The sequence below is a fragment of the Petaurus breviceps genome, unplaced genomic scaffold (genome assembly GCF_028583685.1).
Source record: "Petaurus breviceps papuanus isolate PSGF00001 unplaced genomic scaffold, PetGlider_PUasm1.0 139, whole genome shotgun sequence".
In the NCBI taxonomy this organism is placed as follows: domain Eukaryota; kingdom Metazoa; phylum Chordata; class Mammalia; order Diprotodontia; family Petauridae; genus Petaurus; species Petaurus breviceps.
Window position 1 is genome coordinate 10,606,211 of NW_027185697.1, and position 15,287 is coordinate 10,621,497.

The window sequence follows — 15,287 nt, forward strand, 5'->3', positions numbered from 1 at the left end:
ATCAAAGGCTCTGCCATGTTATAGGATTTTAGCCAGAAGGTGTTAACTCCTTATAAGATTAAATACATTTTGTATAGGAATGTTACATCCAGGACATGATAACTCTTAAGGTCTATCTAACTTCTGGTACTAAAAGCAGTGTTAAGAAAACATAGCGATCTATAGTTACCTTCTTTCCTCTATAAAAGCCTTGTTCAAAGAATCAATAAAGGTAGTTCTGTCCCTGAGCTGCTGCCTGGCCAGATCCATTTTTACCACGTATCCCTCACACTTGGTGCTGGCAGCAAGTGGCCCCTGACACTTGGTCTTGATGGTTTTAATAGTTTTCATTGTTGATTATGTTACTGTCTGCATTGTTCCTTTATCCATTCACATTGTTGCTTTCCTGGCAGTGTGTACTCTGCTTTTTCCATCTGTTCATTTAAGTCTTTACATGCTTCTTGGTATTCATCATGTTTATTGTCTCTTTCAGCACAGTACTACTCCATTTTGTTCATGTTACCACAGCTTTTTTAGCTGTTCCCAATCCATGGGCATCTCTGTTATTTCTTCTACAAAAAAGTGATGAGTGTCATTGACTTGTTTGCCTAGCTGTAGACTCCAGGTCACATGCTTTGGATAGTTTAATCCTTTTCTTGGCATAGTTCCCAATTGCTCTGTAGAATGATTGTAACATTTTGTTAACTCCAACAAAAATGCACTAATGTGTGTGTCTGAGACACACTCAGAGGGACATTGACTCATCCCTTGTTTTATCATCCTTGCCAGTTTCCTGGATGTGCTTGAATCTTTAGGGTCTTTTTGATGGCTAGTTTTGAAATTTAATTTCTTCCTTAAAATTTGATCAATTTATAGTTAATTAAATTTTTTTTTTTTGCTTTTTGGAGGGGGCAGGGTAGGGCAATTGGGGTCAAGCGACTTGCCCATGGTCACTCGGCTTGCTTTTTGAGACTGGATTTAAACTCAGGTCTTCTTGACTGCAGGGCAGGTGCTCTATTTACTATGCCACCTAGCTGCCCCTAAAAGGTTTTTTTGGGTGGGGGGTGGGAAGGCTGGGCAATGGAGGTTAAGTGACTTGTCCAAGGCCAGGCAGCTAGTCATTGTTAAGTTCCTGAGGCAGGATTTGAACACAGGTCCTACACGCTCCAGAGCTGGTGCACTATTCACTGGGCCACCTACTTGCTCCTTTTAATTTTTTATATGTGCTTTTTCATTAAATCACATTCATTTCTAAAGAAAAAACGAAAGCCACCCACCGTCCCTGTATTTAAGACTTTTGTTAAAAAATAAACACCTGATACAGTGACAGAATCTGACAGCAAATATATATAACATTCCGTCCTGGCTTTGCTCTGAGGCATCATTAGTTTTTCATTATTGAGCTAGTGGCTTTCTATTTTGTGATAGGCAGTTTGATTAGAGTGTCTTTTCACAGCCCTTTTGTTGCCATTGTCATTGTTTGTAGGGGATTCGATGAGGTCTGAGTGGAATTTTCATCACTATTGCTGCAGGTGTTTTTAGAGCCTGTCTTCATGTGTTCATTGGTAGTTCAACTGCTCATATTTTAGAGAATGATTGTAGTGTTACTGGTGACTCGGTGTTTTTTCAAAGGCCTGTTTGTTTCTTGTTTGGGGCTTTTTTTTTTAACTTCTGGTTTTTTTTTTTTTATCATATTGGGATAGGTATTTTTTCCTCCAAATTTGGAAGCTTTGGTTTTGATTTATTTTTTTAATTATTTTCAACAGTTTTAAAATATTTAACAAGCAACAAATAACCAAAAAATAAAACCCTTGTAATAAATATACATAATCAAGTGAAGCAGATTTCCTTTTAGCCCTGTCCAAAAATGTAGGTCTTGTTCTGCATTTGAAATCCATCACGTCCCTATCAGGAGGTGGTTGATGTGCTTCTTCAGTTCTCTGGAATCATGATTTGTTACTGCATTGATCAGTGTTCTGAAGTCTTTCAGAGTTTTTCTTTGTAACGTTATTGTCATTATATAAATTGTCTTCCTAACTCTATTTTTGTCTATATCACATCATAGAAGTTTTTTCAGTTTCCCTTCAAAACAGTTTTTTCTAGTACCATGATATTCCATTATATTCATATACTATAATTTGTTTGGTCATTCAATACCCATTAGGTGATCATTCCCTTAATTTTCAGTTCTTTGCTACTCTGAAAAAAGCTGTTAAAAATATTTTTGTACCTAACTGTCTTCTCTTCCTTAATCTCTTTGGGGAGACTAGTAGTAGGATTAATGGATCACTGTTTAGTAACTTTTTTGGCCATAGTACCAAATAGCTTTCCATAATTACTGGAATTAATAGCCCTACTCTCAGTGTACTAATGTGCCTATTTTCCCAAAGTTCCTTCAGTATTTGTCATTTTCCTCTTTTGTCTTTGCTAATATGATGATTATGAAGTGAAACCTTAGATTTGCTTTAATGTGCATTTCTGTAATTATTAGAGTTTCGAGCATATTTGCATATGTAACTTCATTTTCTTCCTTTGAAAAGCACCTTTTGTATATCTTTGACCCTTTATGTATTGGGGAATGGCTTTTAGAGTGATATGTATCTTAGAAATGAGACCTTTGTCAGAAAAAGATTCCTTCCCCGCTCCCATTACTTGTTTTTCTTCTAGTTTTAACCCCATTGGTTTTGTTTGTGCAAAAAAAAAAATTATGTAATTAAAATTATTCATTTCATCTTCTTTGATCCCCTCTGTCACTTATTTGGTATTGAACTCTTCCTTATCCATACATCTGAAAAGTATTTCTTCCTCCTCTAATATGTTCTTGATGCGATCTTTTAGGTTTAGTTTGTGTATCCATTTGGAGTGTATAGTGGTATATGGTGTAAGGTATTGGTTTATGCTTACTCTTTCTGCCAGCCTGTTTTGTAGTTTTCCCAGTAGTATCTGCTAAATGGTGAGTCCTTAGCACATTCTCTGGGGTGTTTAGATTGACTTGCTGGTTTGTTTAGTCTCCTGTATATTTGGAAGCCATAGTGGTAATCATGGACTCATGGTATAGGATTGAGTGATAGTTCAGCATCAAGGAAGTGTCAGAAAATTGTAGGAATGCCTGACAGGTGGTAGGATTTGGAAGCAAAAGAGGTTGTCCTAGAGAAAGTAGCATAGTAGTGCTTAATGGCAACCATAAGCTCTGGCTTAGAGTGTAAAAACATAGGTCCTTGGAGTCTGATGAAAGAGATCATTCAGGGTCTTAAGTATGAAAATGTCCTATTTAACGAAGTATTAAACTTGGTTAGGAAGGAGACTCTGGGTGTCTAGTAGGTGATATTGATTGTATCTGGACTGATGTTATAGATCAGGGAGCTAAAACTTATAACACCCCATCAGTAAAATAATGTTTTGTTGCAGAACTCAATATATGTATATTTTAAAATAGTTATAAATGTTTACTTGTTTAAATCATGTCTAGCTCTCATGATCCCATTTGGGGTTTTCTTGACAAAGACACTGGAGTGGTTTGTGATTTCCTTCTTCATATCTTATACAGATGAAGAACGTAAGGCAAATAGGGTTAAATGACTTGCCCAGGGTCATATAACTAGTAAGTGACTGAGACTGGATTTGTAGTCAGGTCTTCTTGATTCCAAGCCCTGTGCTCTATCCATTGTTCCACTTAGCTGGCCTATTGTAGGGATATACTGTTCTGCAAATATAATGTATATTATAGTACAAAAATTTTAAATGTATAAAGATGATCAGTGTTTTAAAAATTTATTAACAGTATGCTTTTTTTTAACTTTAATTTACAATGTGACAAATAAGTTTTGTTATTTTTAAAAATACCCTGTGTTTGTCCTAGGGAACAGGGTTATATATTTGTAAATAACAATTGTTAGTAATTATTCAACTAACTTGATCATTGTAGTTGGCCAAACAATTAATTTTTTTTTTGTTAAAATCTTATAATAATAGCTAACACGTATAAAATACTTAGGGTGTGTGACAAGTGCTGTGCTAAGTGCTTTACGATTATTATCTGATTTGATCCTCACAACAACCATGCTCTTATCCCCATTTTGCAGATGAGGAAACTGAGGCAGACAAAGGTTAAGTGACTTGCACAGGGTCATGTATCTAGTAAGTGTTTGAAGCAGGACTCAGACTTGGGTCTCCCTGATTCTAAGCCCTTTGTTCTCTGTCCGTTGTGCCTCCTAAATAGGTCATAACAGGAATCAAGTTTCTGTGGTTATAATTGGTCACCATACAAAATGTAGACAGCCTAAATGAATTGTCTGATTTTAGCTCATCAGAAAGTTTTTGATATAAATAGTTTTCCTCTTAATTTACTCATTTGTGCTTAAAGTATAATATATTTAAATTAAACACGAAGGCTTTTGGGTATTTTCACTGGGTTTTTATGTATAATAAGACTGGAAAGGTAGATGGGGATCAGTCATGAAGAAGAAGTGGGGATACTAGGAAACTCTTTTGATTTGGGGAGTTTGGGGAGTGAGGTGCCCTGGAATCAGTGTGGAGAAGAGACTCCTCCCTTCTGGCAGAAAGACCATTTGGCCCATACCAGTGATTCAGGTCCAAGGTGATGACTTCAATGAAAGTGGCAACTTTGTGATTGTAGAGGAAAGGAGGCAGATTCTGAGCGATGTCTGGAGAGGAACAAGGTTGGGCAACTGATGGGATACCTGAGGTGAGGGAAAGTGAGCAAAGGAGGATGAACCCAGCTTGCTGACAATGTGGTAGATGCTGGAGGATGCCCCACAGTACAAATTTAGAAGGAGGGCTAGTTTGAAGGGCAGGAGATTGTGTAAAGAGAGCAGCAGTGCAGGTGGGACCTCTCTACTCCTCCTTAGTCTTTGCAGTGTGTAGCCCTTTTGTACTCAGACTTTCTGCCCCGGAGTTCAGTGCCCGTCCCCCATAGGACAGTTGTCACATCTACAGTCTGAAGGACAGGAAGAAGAGAATTTTCCCCATGTTATCTGTATTGCTTTATCTTTCACCTACTGTAAGCAATGCCATTCTTGGACTCGGCTTTCAGTGACTTCCTGTTGTCCTGAATCAAATATCAACTCTGCTATTTAGCTTTTTTTTTAAAATTGTCACAAAGGAATATTTACTTATCTTTACTATATTGGGGCATTTTGACAGAATCGAAATTATGAGAAAGTTATGAAGTTATGAGAAAATTATGGGTAGGCTTTTGCAAATGATATTTTTTAGCAGACTGTTTTTCACAGGCATGCAGTTGTTGGAAAGACACAAGAAAATTTGGTCACAGTGCTTGATTATTAAATTCTTTAACTAGGCAGAGTAAAATATCATCTTGAAAACTTTGCTTATTTTAAAATTATGCAAGATTCTTTGAACGATGCAGCAGAGAGCGTCATAGGACTCTCATTGATCCAGATGAGACAAAGCAGGAAGGTGCATGTTGTTTACCGCTGCTGTGGAAGACGTTGGGGCTTATTATCAGCAGATGCTTTTTCACTCAGATGAGGGAGATGATGAAATCCTCCCAGCCTTGCTCTTGTTGGTGAAATGACACAAAGTCTCCTGTGTGAGATCCATGAGAGCTTTATCATTTACTGAAAGCTTGCGGTGTTTAAGACACTGGGGATACAGATGCAAGGTCTAAAACAGTCCATACTCTGAAGAAAACTTGTATTTCAGCAAAAACACAAGTACCCATATAAATACATAAAGAGGAAAAAATGTAATGTAGTCTGGGGAGATTGTGTACTAGCAGCTGGAAGAAGGCAGAGTGATGTACAGTGGAGGCAGGGCCAAGTCCTGAAGGGACTTTTACAATCTGGAGGCCATAGAGTCACTAGGGCTGGAGAAGGAGAATGATATCTTGAGAACTGCTCTTGAAGAAAACCCCTTTGTCAACTCTGTCAGGTTGGGGTGAGAATTGAGATTGGGAGGCCAATTCAGAGTGTTTTCCAATGTCATAGGTAGGAGATGATGAGGTTTGAAATAAAGTGGTGGCTGTGTGATGGAAAAAAGGGGTGAAAGGTTAAATGTGCAGTTAGGAATGGCAGAATTGGGCATCTATCCATCCAGGAGATGGGTAGAGTGCTTCATTATTAGCCTTTTGGAATTGAAGAGTTAGTGCATTGAGTAAGCATTCTTAAGTCTATCAAAGTTGTTTTTCTTTATAGTGTTGCATATCAGTTCTCTTGGTTCTGTACACTTTACTCTGCATCATTCATAAAAGTCATCCCATGTTTCTCTGAAACTGTCTTTTTTATCATTTTTTACAGGGCAGTAATATTCCATTGCATGCATAAATTATAATTTGTTCAGCCATTCCCAAGTTGATGAGCATATTCTTTTGTTTCCAGTTGTTTGCTACAACAAGAAAAGCCTCTGTAAATATTTTCATACATTAGTCTTTATCACTATTATCTCTTTGGAATATAGGCCTAGTAGTGACATCAATGGGTCAAAGTGTAGGCTCAGTTTTAGTTTGGTTTTAAATTATTTTCCAAAATGGCTGAACCAGTCCATAACTTCATTAACAGTGTACCAATGTGTTTGTCTTCCATGCTGGGCTGATGTTCAAATGCTTTGAGTAAAATTAAATACCATATGAGAGTATGGTTGGCCCAATGAAAAGTTACCACTCTTACTAAGGGAAGAAAAACAAAGCACTTGTGTTAATTGTGATTTACTTGTGACCTCTTGTTTACAAAGAACAGTATATGATCTCTTTGTGTCATTTAAAAAGTGCTTTTCAGCATCTGGTACACTAAAATTTGGACACTGTGATTATAACTATGGTAATTGAAACATTCATGATTTGTTAGTATGTTTTTTCCTTTTAACTTTAGAAGTATTGTTAATTTGACGGTGTAGTGACTTATTTGGATTGCTAGAAATCCAAATAACTTTTTTCCTCCTCCCATACAGCCGTGGGAAGATGAATCCTTGCGTTGTGATACAATTATTCATGTATCAGAGTTACCAACTGATGGCTACACTGAGCAAGATATTATAAAAATAGTTCAACCATTTGGAAAAGTTAGTGATCTCTTGATTGTTCCATCTAGAAATGAGGTAAGCAATTCAATCAGAACTTTTGAAGGAGATGATATAATTTTATGGGAAATGACTGGTTTTTGTTTTTGTTTTTTGTTAAATTCAGAAATGACTGATTTTTTCCAACTATTCTGAGCCATCCCTTTATCCCTGTATTCTCCCAACCCCCCCTTTAAGCTAGACCTATGATTTCATTGATCTAGGCAACTTGGCTTAGTACCTGTTTTGCACCTTGACAATGTAGAGAGTTGTCAGAGATGATCAGAGGTTAAGTGACCTGCCCAAGGTCACATAGCTAGTAGGTGACAGAAGTGGGTCTTCCTGATTCCCCAACTGACTGTCTCCAGCCTGTATGCTGCGTGGCCTTTCTTCTTTATGTGTCCTTGCTCCATTAAGATGTGTTTCTGCATAGTTTTACAGTCTACAACTAGTTGTGTGTTTTCTGAAAGTCAGAAATAGTGTTAGGTTTCTTGTTCAGTACCCACCTTTAATGCTTTGCAGTTAAGCCTAGGAATTGTGATAAGGCAGGTAGCTTCTTGTGATTAAACATAAAAAGCCTGGTATCCAGTTATGCTGATTAATCCAAAACCCATATTCCAGAGGTAGGTAGGACTGTCATCCAGCTCAGATTTTCTCCACCATCCCTGAGAAATGATCTTCAGCTTGTGTGGGAGGTCTTCCATCAAGATCACATTTGATACATTGTAAGGGCATTTTCTGGTTCTATTCTGTTCATTTGTTGTACTTTACTTTCCCTTGGATATCTGTATATGTGATATATAGCAGTTTTCCTCTTCCTTTCATAAATGGCAACTGATCTTACCTTTTATTTTAATTAGATGAATTTCAGTCTTGAATTAAGTGATAATGGGTTTTAAGATAGATTTCTAAAGGAGCCTGTCTTAAGCTTCCATCCATATGTATTGGGGTACTTATGAAATGCTTAGTTTTGACAAATATTTTATAAAACTTGACAGTAAGTGGCTTCTGACCCTGCAGCTTCAATCCCTAAACCAGTAAGAAGTTCTCTCTCCTGCAAGTTCATACATTCCAGGTGACTGACTAACTTGCTGCATTATTCTTACTAGCTAGTAATGGTTCTACATTATCCCTTCCCCACTCCAGAAGAAGAAAAGAAAAGATGAGTGAGTGTCTCCTCTTTTCCATCAGGACCTCAGGCAGTGAGGATCACTGCTTCCTGGCAGGATCTGCTTTGGGCAGAGCTCTAGGCTTCTCAAATTGTATATCTGTTTTTAAAGTGAGCTGTTTAATTTTGAAGAATTTGTTTTAAGTATATATATTTGATTATTTGGGAATGAATATAACATTATGCCATATTCAAAGAAGAATACAGCAGATTTCTGTTAAATCTGTCCAGCTTGACAATAGAATCTCCTAGAGGCAGCTAGGTATTTTTGTGTGTGTCAGTAAATGAACTTTGGCTAGTAACTGTTTGCAGAATACCATTTAGTATTAATAATCACTGCTATCTACTTAGTTCTTTTAGATTTACAAAACACTATCTAATATAGTTTTTACCCTAAACTCTGTGAATTAGGTGGGTATTATTAACCTTATTTTTCAGATGAGGAGTCAGAGGCTGGGATAGGTCACACAACTGAAGTAGGTGAGACAAGATTTAACCTAGGCTCTTGCCTTTATAGCATATTTCATTACAAATAAAGCCAAAGTGCAGATTTTCACTTGTACAGGGATTCCTCATTATTCTTAAAGAGTCAGGATGAACAAGTAAAGAAGGAACCAGCCTATTGATGTGAGCAGATCATGAAATACAGGGCTAGATAAGGAAAGCAGCATAAAAGAAGAGAGATTCACCTCCAGTGCTGTCTGTAGAGCTACCTGTTATGCTTTGATTCACGTTGCTGCTTTGACCACTCTTGGCCATCTCTCCCAGGAGATGCCTCAGTGTTGTCTTCTTTTCCTAGGGATGACTTCTTGCAGGGGTCTTCTGTCAGCTTCCCAGAGCTGTGAGTTAGAGTGCTCACAGCTTAGCTAAGAGACAGTTTGTGGGCACTCAAGATGGAGAACTTGGGGCAGAAGTGGGGACAACTCTTAGGTGCCATGAGCAAGGAAGATGGTTGCACTGAGGAAACCATGTAGTCTGTTTACATGTCTGACACTTTAAACATATGCTCTAGGGCGATGAGGCATAAATGTGCCATTTCTTTTAGGCCTACTTGGAAATGAAGTTTAAAGAAGCTGTGGCAGCTGCTGTGAAGTACTGTGAAACAACACCTGTCCAGGTGAAAGGGAAGCGGGTGAAGATCAGTGCTGCAGGGAAGAAGAAGCTGCCGAGTACCGGTCAGGTAATTCATTTATTCATTGCTCAGGAAGCCTGAACATCATCACTGTGGACATGTAGCTGAAATACGGGAAGAACACAACACATGGGAAATGACTTTCCAAATAAAGGAATTTCCTAATCATATTTTACAAGTATAGATATTTCTGAGGCTTCTTAAAAGATGAAAAATCTTCATCATAGAGTGATTGCTTATTACTGTGTTTTAGTAAACTCCGTACTGTTACCTAATGTTTTCTAAATATTGTGCTGTCCTTGAAAATTTTAGTTTTCACACTGTGCTGCACATGTAAATGGTCTGTAATCTAAGAATAAATGAGTATGGATCACTGTAGCACCAACGCAATATTCACAGTTTCAATGGTGACCGTAAATATGCTGGTATAGTTCTCAATCACAAAATATAACAGACTCTCCATATAGAAGACAGAAGCAAAAATATTTATTCAGACACCAGAAAACCAAATCCCAACACCAGAAAGTCTCATGCATCGTAGTAGTAAAGAAGTTAACACCCCATAGTGAAGCATGGAGCCACACCTTCCTTTAGTCTTTTCGCAAACAGTTTTACAAGCCTAGCTTCCCATTGTCTAATTGCTCTGGCTTCCAGCATCCTGTGGGTTCTGCTCCACCCTTCAGCAAGCTCCTTGGACCACAGGCTCCAAGTGATTACATTCGACTTATTAGGGGATTGGGAAGATCTTAAAATTCCCATTACTATTACAATCACATAGTCCCTGTACCATGGATTCTTAACCAGAGATCAGGGAACTGGACTTGGAAATATTTTGGTAGCAGTATTTTGAAGTAATTAATTTTCTTCGTAACCATGAGCATTTTAAAACATAATTTGGAGAAGGGAAGAGATCTGTAGGATTTACTTGGTCGACAGAAGGGTGGGCTCCAGAATGCCAAAAAACAATTTTTTTTTTAAAGAACTCTTGGACTAGAACATGTTTTTTAGGGAAAGTGCTTTAGGTCAGCTGCTTTCTTTAACTCTATGATGATATACTTTGCTACCACCCTGAAGATTAATTATTGAATCAGAGGATGAAATAAATTACCTTTAAATGTTGTATCCTCTAGAAAATCAGTGCTGATGTTAATATTCTTTGGTCTATCAGTCACATTATGTAACAGCTCAAAATTTTCTCTAATTCCTTCTTCAGTTTTTATTTTAAAAAGTATATTTCGGGCACAATAAAATATTTAAAATTTCATTTTTGGTTTTGTAACAAGATTGAGAGTTAATAAATCAGTTTTTCATCACTGTGCTAAGCAGTGGGGGTATAAATACAGAGAATGAAACAATCCCTGCTCACAACTGAACTTAATCCTAATGGAGAAGATAAGTACATATAAAAATAGAGGGTGTCCCAAAAGCCTTCCTGCCATTTGAGCTTTAATAGCTCAACTATTTAACAGCTACTAAAGTTTAAAACTACATTAAGATTTTTGAGACCCCTTGTATGTAAACTACACATGTAAAATTGAATACGTTTTTATCTATAAATGTGGATACAAACACAAAATAGTTAAATACAAAATACTGTGAGAGGAAGGACGTTAGCAATTGGGGGGGATCAGGAAGGGCCTCATTCATAAGGTGATGATTAGCTGCATCTTAAGGAGAGGAGGGATTTTATGAGCCAGAGATGGGGAAGGAGACAGCTAAGATAAAATCATGAAGATGAAATGTCCAGAGTGAGGAATAGAAAGAAAGCAAGTGCCTCTTTATGTCAGGTGCTGTGCTAAACATTGCTGGGGATTCAAAGAAAGGCAGTAGAACTCCCAAAGGTGCTCATAGAATAGGGAAGACAACATGCAATGAAGACAGAGACAGGATGAACCGGAAATCATTGAGAGAGAAGGCACTCCAACTAAGAGAGATCATCAGGAAAAGCTTCTTGTAAAAGGGGAGATTTTTGGCTGAGACTTGAAGGAAGTCAGGAGCAGGGATGTGGGAGGAAGACGTTATAGTGAAAATGCCTTGAGTCAGGAGTTAACAGCAAGGAGGCCGGTGTCACTAGATCGAAGACTACATGTGTGAGGAGCTTGGAAAGTTAGGAGAGGGACAGATTATGAAGGGCTTTGAACCCCAAATGGAAGATTTTACAGTGATCCTAAAAGCAATAGGGAGTCACTGGAATTTTTCTGACCTGTGCTGTAGGGAAGACCAGGTTGACAGTTGAGTGGAGAATGGACTAGAATCAGGGAGACCCACCAGCACACTATCGAAATACTCCAGGCACAAGGTGATGGCAGTCTGCATCAGGGTGATGGTGGTATGAGGGGAGAGAAGGAGCACCTGTGAGAGATGTTTTGAAGGTAAAAATTGACAGGTCTTTGCAATAGAGGGTGGAGTCAAGGATGACAGCTAGGCTGGGAACCTACGTGACTGCATGGTGGTGTCCCCAGCAGTAAGAAGAAAATGAGGAAGATGAGGAGGTGTTTGGGAGGAAAGATGATGAGTTCAGTTTGGGCCATGCTGAGTTTTGGATGTCTGTGGAACATCCAGTTGGAATACATACTTTCAGCGGAGAAAGTAGAGTGGGACCCATAGAGCTGAGAAACCTTAGCATAGAGACACTAATTGAATCCTTACCTGGGAGCTGATGAGATCACCAAGTGAAGTAGTAAATAGTATAGAGGGAAAAGAGAAGAGAACTCAGGACAGAGACTTGGGGATCACCCAGGGTTGGCAGATGGTGGCCAGAGCCAGGAAAGGGGCTGAGGAGCAGTTTGACAGGTGGTGAGAGGCTCATTAGGAGGCAGTTGTGTTCTGAAAACCTAGAGAGAAAAGAGGATCTAAAGAGGGAAATCTTGACCAGCATGACCTTAAATGGGGCTGTGAAAATTTTGGCAACAATAAAAGGTTTCTGAATGGGCAATGACCAAAACTTAATTAAAAATCAAACAAGTCATGAGTCTGAGAGTGTTTCTGCCTGGCAACACCTGGCCTGCAGCCTGAGCACAGAAGCATGCATACTTTGCACCCTCAGGCTGGGAAAGAGTGGGAAGAGTGAAAAAATTTCAAGAAAACCTGGTATTGACCACTGCAGAGAGGTTTAGAAGGATGAAGACTGAAGAAAAGGCTATTAGATTGGCGATAGAGAGATCACTGGTAACTGGAAAGAGTGGCTTCACTTGAATGGTAAGGTGAAAAGCCAGCCTGCAGAATGTTCAAAAGCAAGTGAGAAAAGAGGAAGTGGAGGCACTGAATGTAGATGGTTTTCTCAAAGAGTTGAACTACAAAAGGGTGGAGAGATATGGGACAGAGAGGGGATGAGTGCATCAAAACAGGGTAGAATAGAGAAACATCCAGTAAATAGAGAGAGATGGAAGATAAATGAGAGAGGGGGTGATAGTGGAGAAATCTAGAAATATTGTTGTACATAAGGGTCTTCCTCCCACTTCTATGATCTGTTTGGGATACAACCCTAGAAGTGGTATTGCTGGGTCAAAGGGTCATCAATTATTTATAGCCCTTTGGGCATAGTTCCAGATTGCTTTCCAGAATGGTTGAGTCGGTCACAGCTCTACCAACAATGCATTAGTGTTCCAATTTTTCCACATCCTCTCCAGCATTTATCATTTTCCTGTTTTGTCATCTTAGCCAATCTGACCGGTGAGATGTGGTACCTCAGAGTTATTTTGATTTGCATTTCTCTAATCAACCGTGATTTAGAGCATTTTTTCATATGTTTATAGATATCTTTAATTTCTTCTTCTGAAAACTGCCTGTTCATGTCCTTTGACCATTTATCAATTGGGGAATGACTTGTATTCTTATAGATTTGACTTAGTTCTCTGTACATTTTAGAAATGAGACCTTTATCAGAGGCACTGGTTCTAAAAATTCTTTCCCAATTTTCCACTTCCCTCTTGATCTTGGTTACATTGGCTTTGTACAGAAACTTTTCCATTTGATGTAATCAAAATTATCCATTTTGCATTTTATAATGCTCTCTAACTTTTGTTTGGTCATAAAATCTTCCCTTCTCCATAAATCTGACAGATAAACTATTCCTTGTTCTCCCAGATTGCTTTACAGTATCAGTCTTTATACCTAGATCGTGCACCCCTTTAGACTTGATTTTAGTATTCAGTTTTAGATAATGGTCTATACCCAATTTCTGCCATACTATATTCCAGTTTTCCTAGCGGTTTTTGTCAAATAGTGAGTTCTTATCCCCAAAACTGGGGTCTTTGGGTTTATCAAATAGTAGATTACTATAGTCATTGACTGCTGAGTCTCGTGTACCCAATCTATTCCATTTATCCAGATAGTGGAGAAATCTAGAGAAAATGGAATGGAATTGGAGTCATTTGGGCATTCAGAAGGGAAGGAGCACAGCCGCTGCCTCCTGTGAGACATAGGAGGTACTAGTGTCAGGAGCCATCTGGGAGGGGGGAAATGGGGAGAAGTTTGTATTCTAGAAGCAGTGGAAAATGGAAAAGAATGACGGTCATCTGTGCTAAAGGGAAATTACCTTGGTAGCAGTAAGAAGTAGAGTGGAGAGAGCTTTAAAGCAGGAAGACCAGTTAGGAAGCTGCTGCAGATGATTGAGTAGTGGTGATAAAGGCCTAATCTGGTTGGTTTGTAAGGAGAGCTGAGGCAGCTGACTGGAGTTATAGGGCAGGATTGAGGAGGCCAATGTGATGCTGAGATTACCTACCTGATAGTAGACACATTAGGATAGTGGTTTCTTTTACTTTGACAGAAATGAGCACTTTTGGGAGAGGAGAAAGATCTAGTGGGACAGATAAGGAGCAGAGTTTTAGACATAGAGGATTTAGGGTGTCTTTTGGGCATCAATCTGAAATGCCCACCAATAGATAATTGGTAATGTTGAGTTTGAAGCCCAAAGGAGGAACTGAGACTGGAGGATATGTAAATCTGGGGTCATCTGCATAGAGCAGATAGTTAAAGCCATGGGAATTGATGAAGTTACTGAGAAGAGAGTACTGAAAAAGAAGACTTAAAAAGGGCCCAGGAAACTACCTTGGGGGGAATATAAGCAGTTGGGGGTCATGATATGAGTATGATGAACTGGCAAAGGAGACTAAGAAATATTTAGATATGTAGGTGGCGCACTAGGTGACAGTGGTGTCATGAAAACCCGGAAAGATGAGCCTCCAGAAGAAGATCATCACCAGTGTTAAATGCAAAAAAATAGATTGAGAAGGAAGGACTGAGAAAAGACCAGATTTGGCTGTTAGGAATCCCTGGTAATTTGGGAGTTTGAAATGGCATGGTAATGTGAGAAGCCAGATCACAACACTTGGGGAATGAGTTGAGAGGAAAGAATTTGTAGCACTGAATATAGGTAACAGGATATCAACTAAGAAGGGGAGAAGAGCTAGAGTATGTGATGAAGTGGCCAGTTGTAGTGAAAGCTGGGATAGTATCTAATGGGAGATAAAGCAGAGATGCCAAGCCCAAAGGAAGCATATTTGGAATTTACTAATTGGATGTGGGGAGGTATCATACTGAGATTTGAATAGTACCACTGATGGAAACACTGTTGACTTAAGTCTGTTGGTTGGGTGTTTTAAAGTTGATCCCTTTTATTTTTAGAACAAAGATGGGAAAAAAGTAGTTTCGGAAACAAAGAAACCATCGACTTCAAAGTAAGTGTTTCCAGGGCTGTGTTTTGGGAGTGGGATACTAAACTAAGGGGCTTTCTTTAAAGAATTGCTCATTTTACTGTGGCAAACCTACTTTACTTTTTAATTTTAAGTGTCTGATGCCTTTCATTTTTAACAATAGCCATTTTTTATTATCCCTTCCCATCCTTACATCAACTTTTGCCATTTTTTAAACAAAGAAAAATAGTAAACTAAAACAAACACAGAGACAGTTTGACACAACTTATATTATCTTTCAGCCCTGGCCTGCCACTTGTCTACTCAAAGGAGAGAGGAG

At 38.6% G+C, this 15,287-nt stretch overlaps 1 protein-coding gene across 7 annotated transcripts in view; it reads left to right on the forward strand.

Annotated features, from left to right (window-relative positions):
• The window catches only part of ZNF638 (zinc finger protein 638), a 155,889-nt gene that overhangs the window by 96,521 nt on the left and 44,081 nt on the right, over positions 1 to 15,287 (forward strand). For 6 of the 7 annotated variants that reach the window (XM_069066424.1, XM_069066397.1, XM_069066405.1 and 3 more), the window contains 3 exons: positions 6,907 to 7,053; positions 9,228 to 9,362; positions 14,940 to 14,992. In XM_069066424.1, the coding sequence (XP_068922525.1) occupies positions 6,907 to 7,053; positions 9,228 to 9,362; positions 14,940 to 14,992 (335 nt within the window). The remainder of the gene's footprint in view (positions 1 to 6,906; positions 7,054 to 9,227; positions 9,363 to 14,939; positions 14,993 to 15,287) is intronic. The other variant, XM_069066434.1, reaches the window with a different exon arrangement.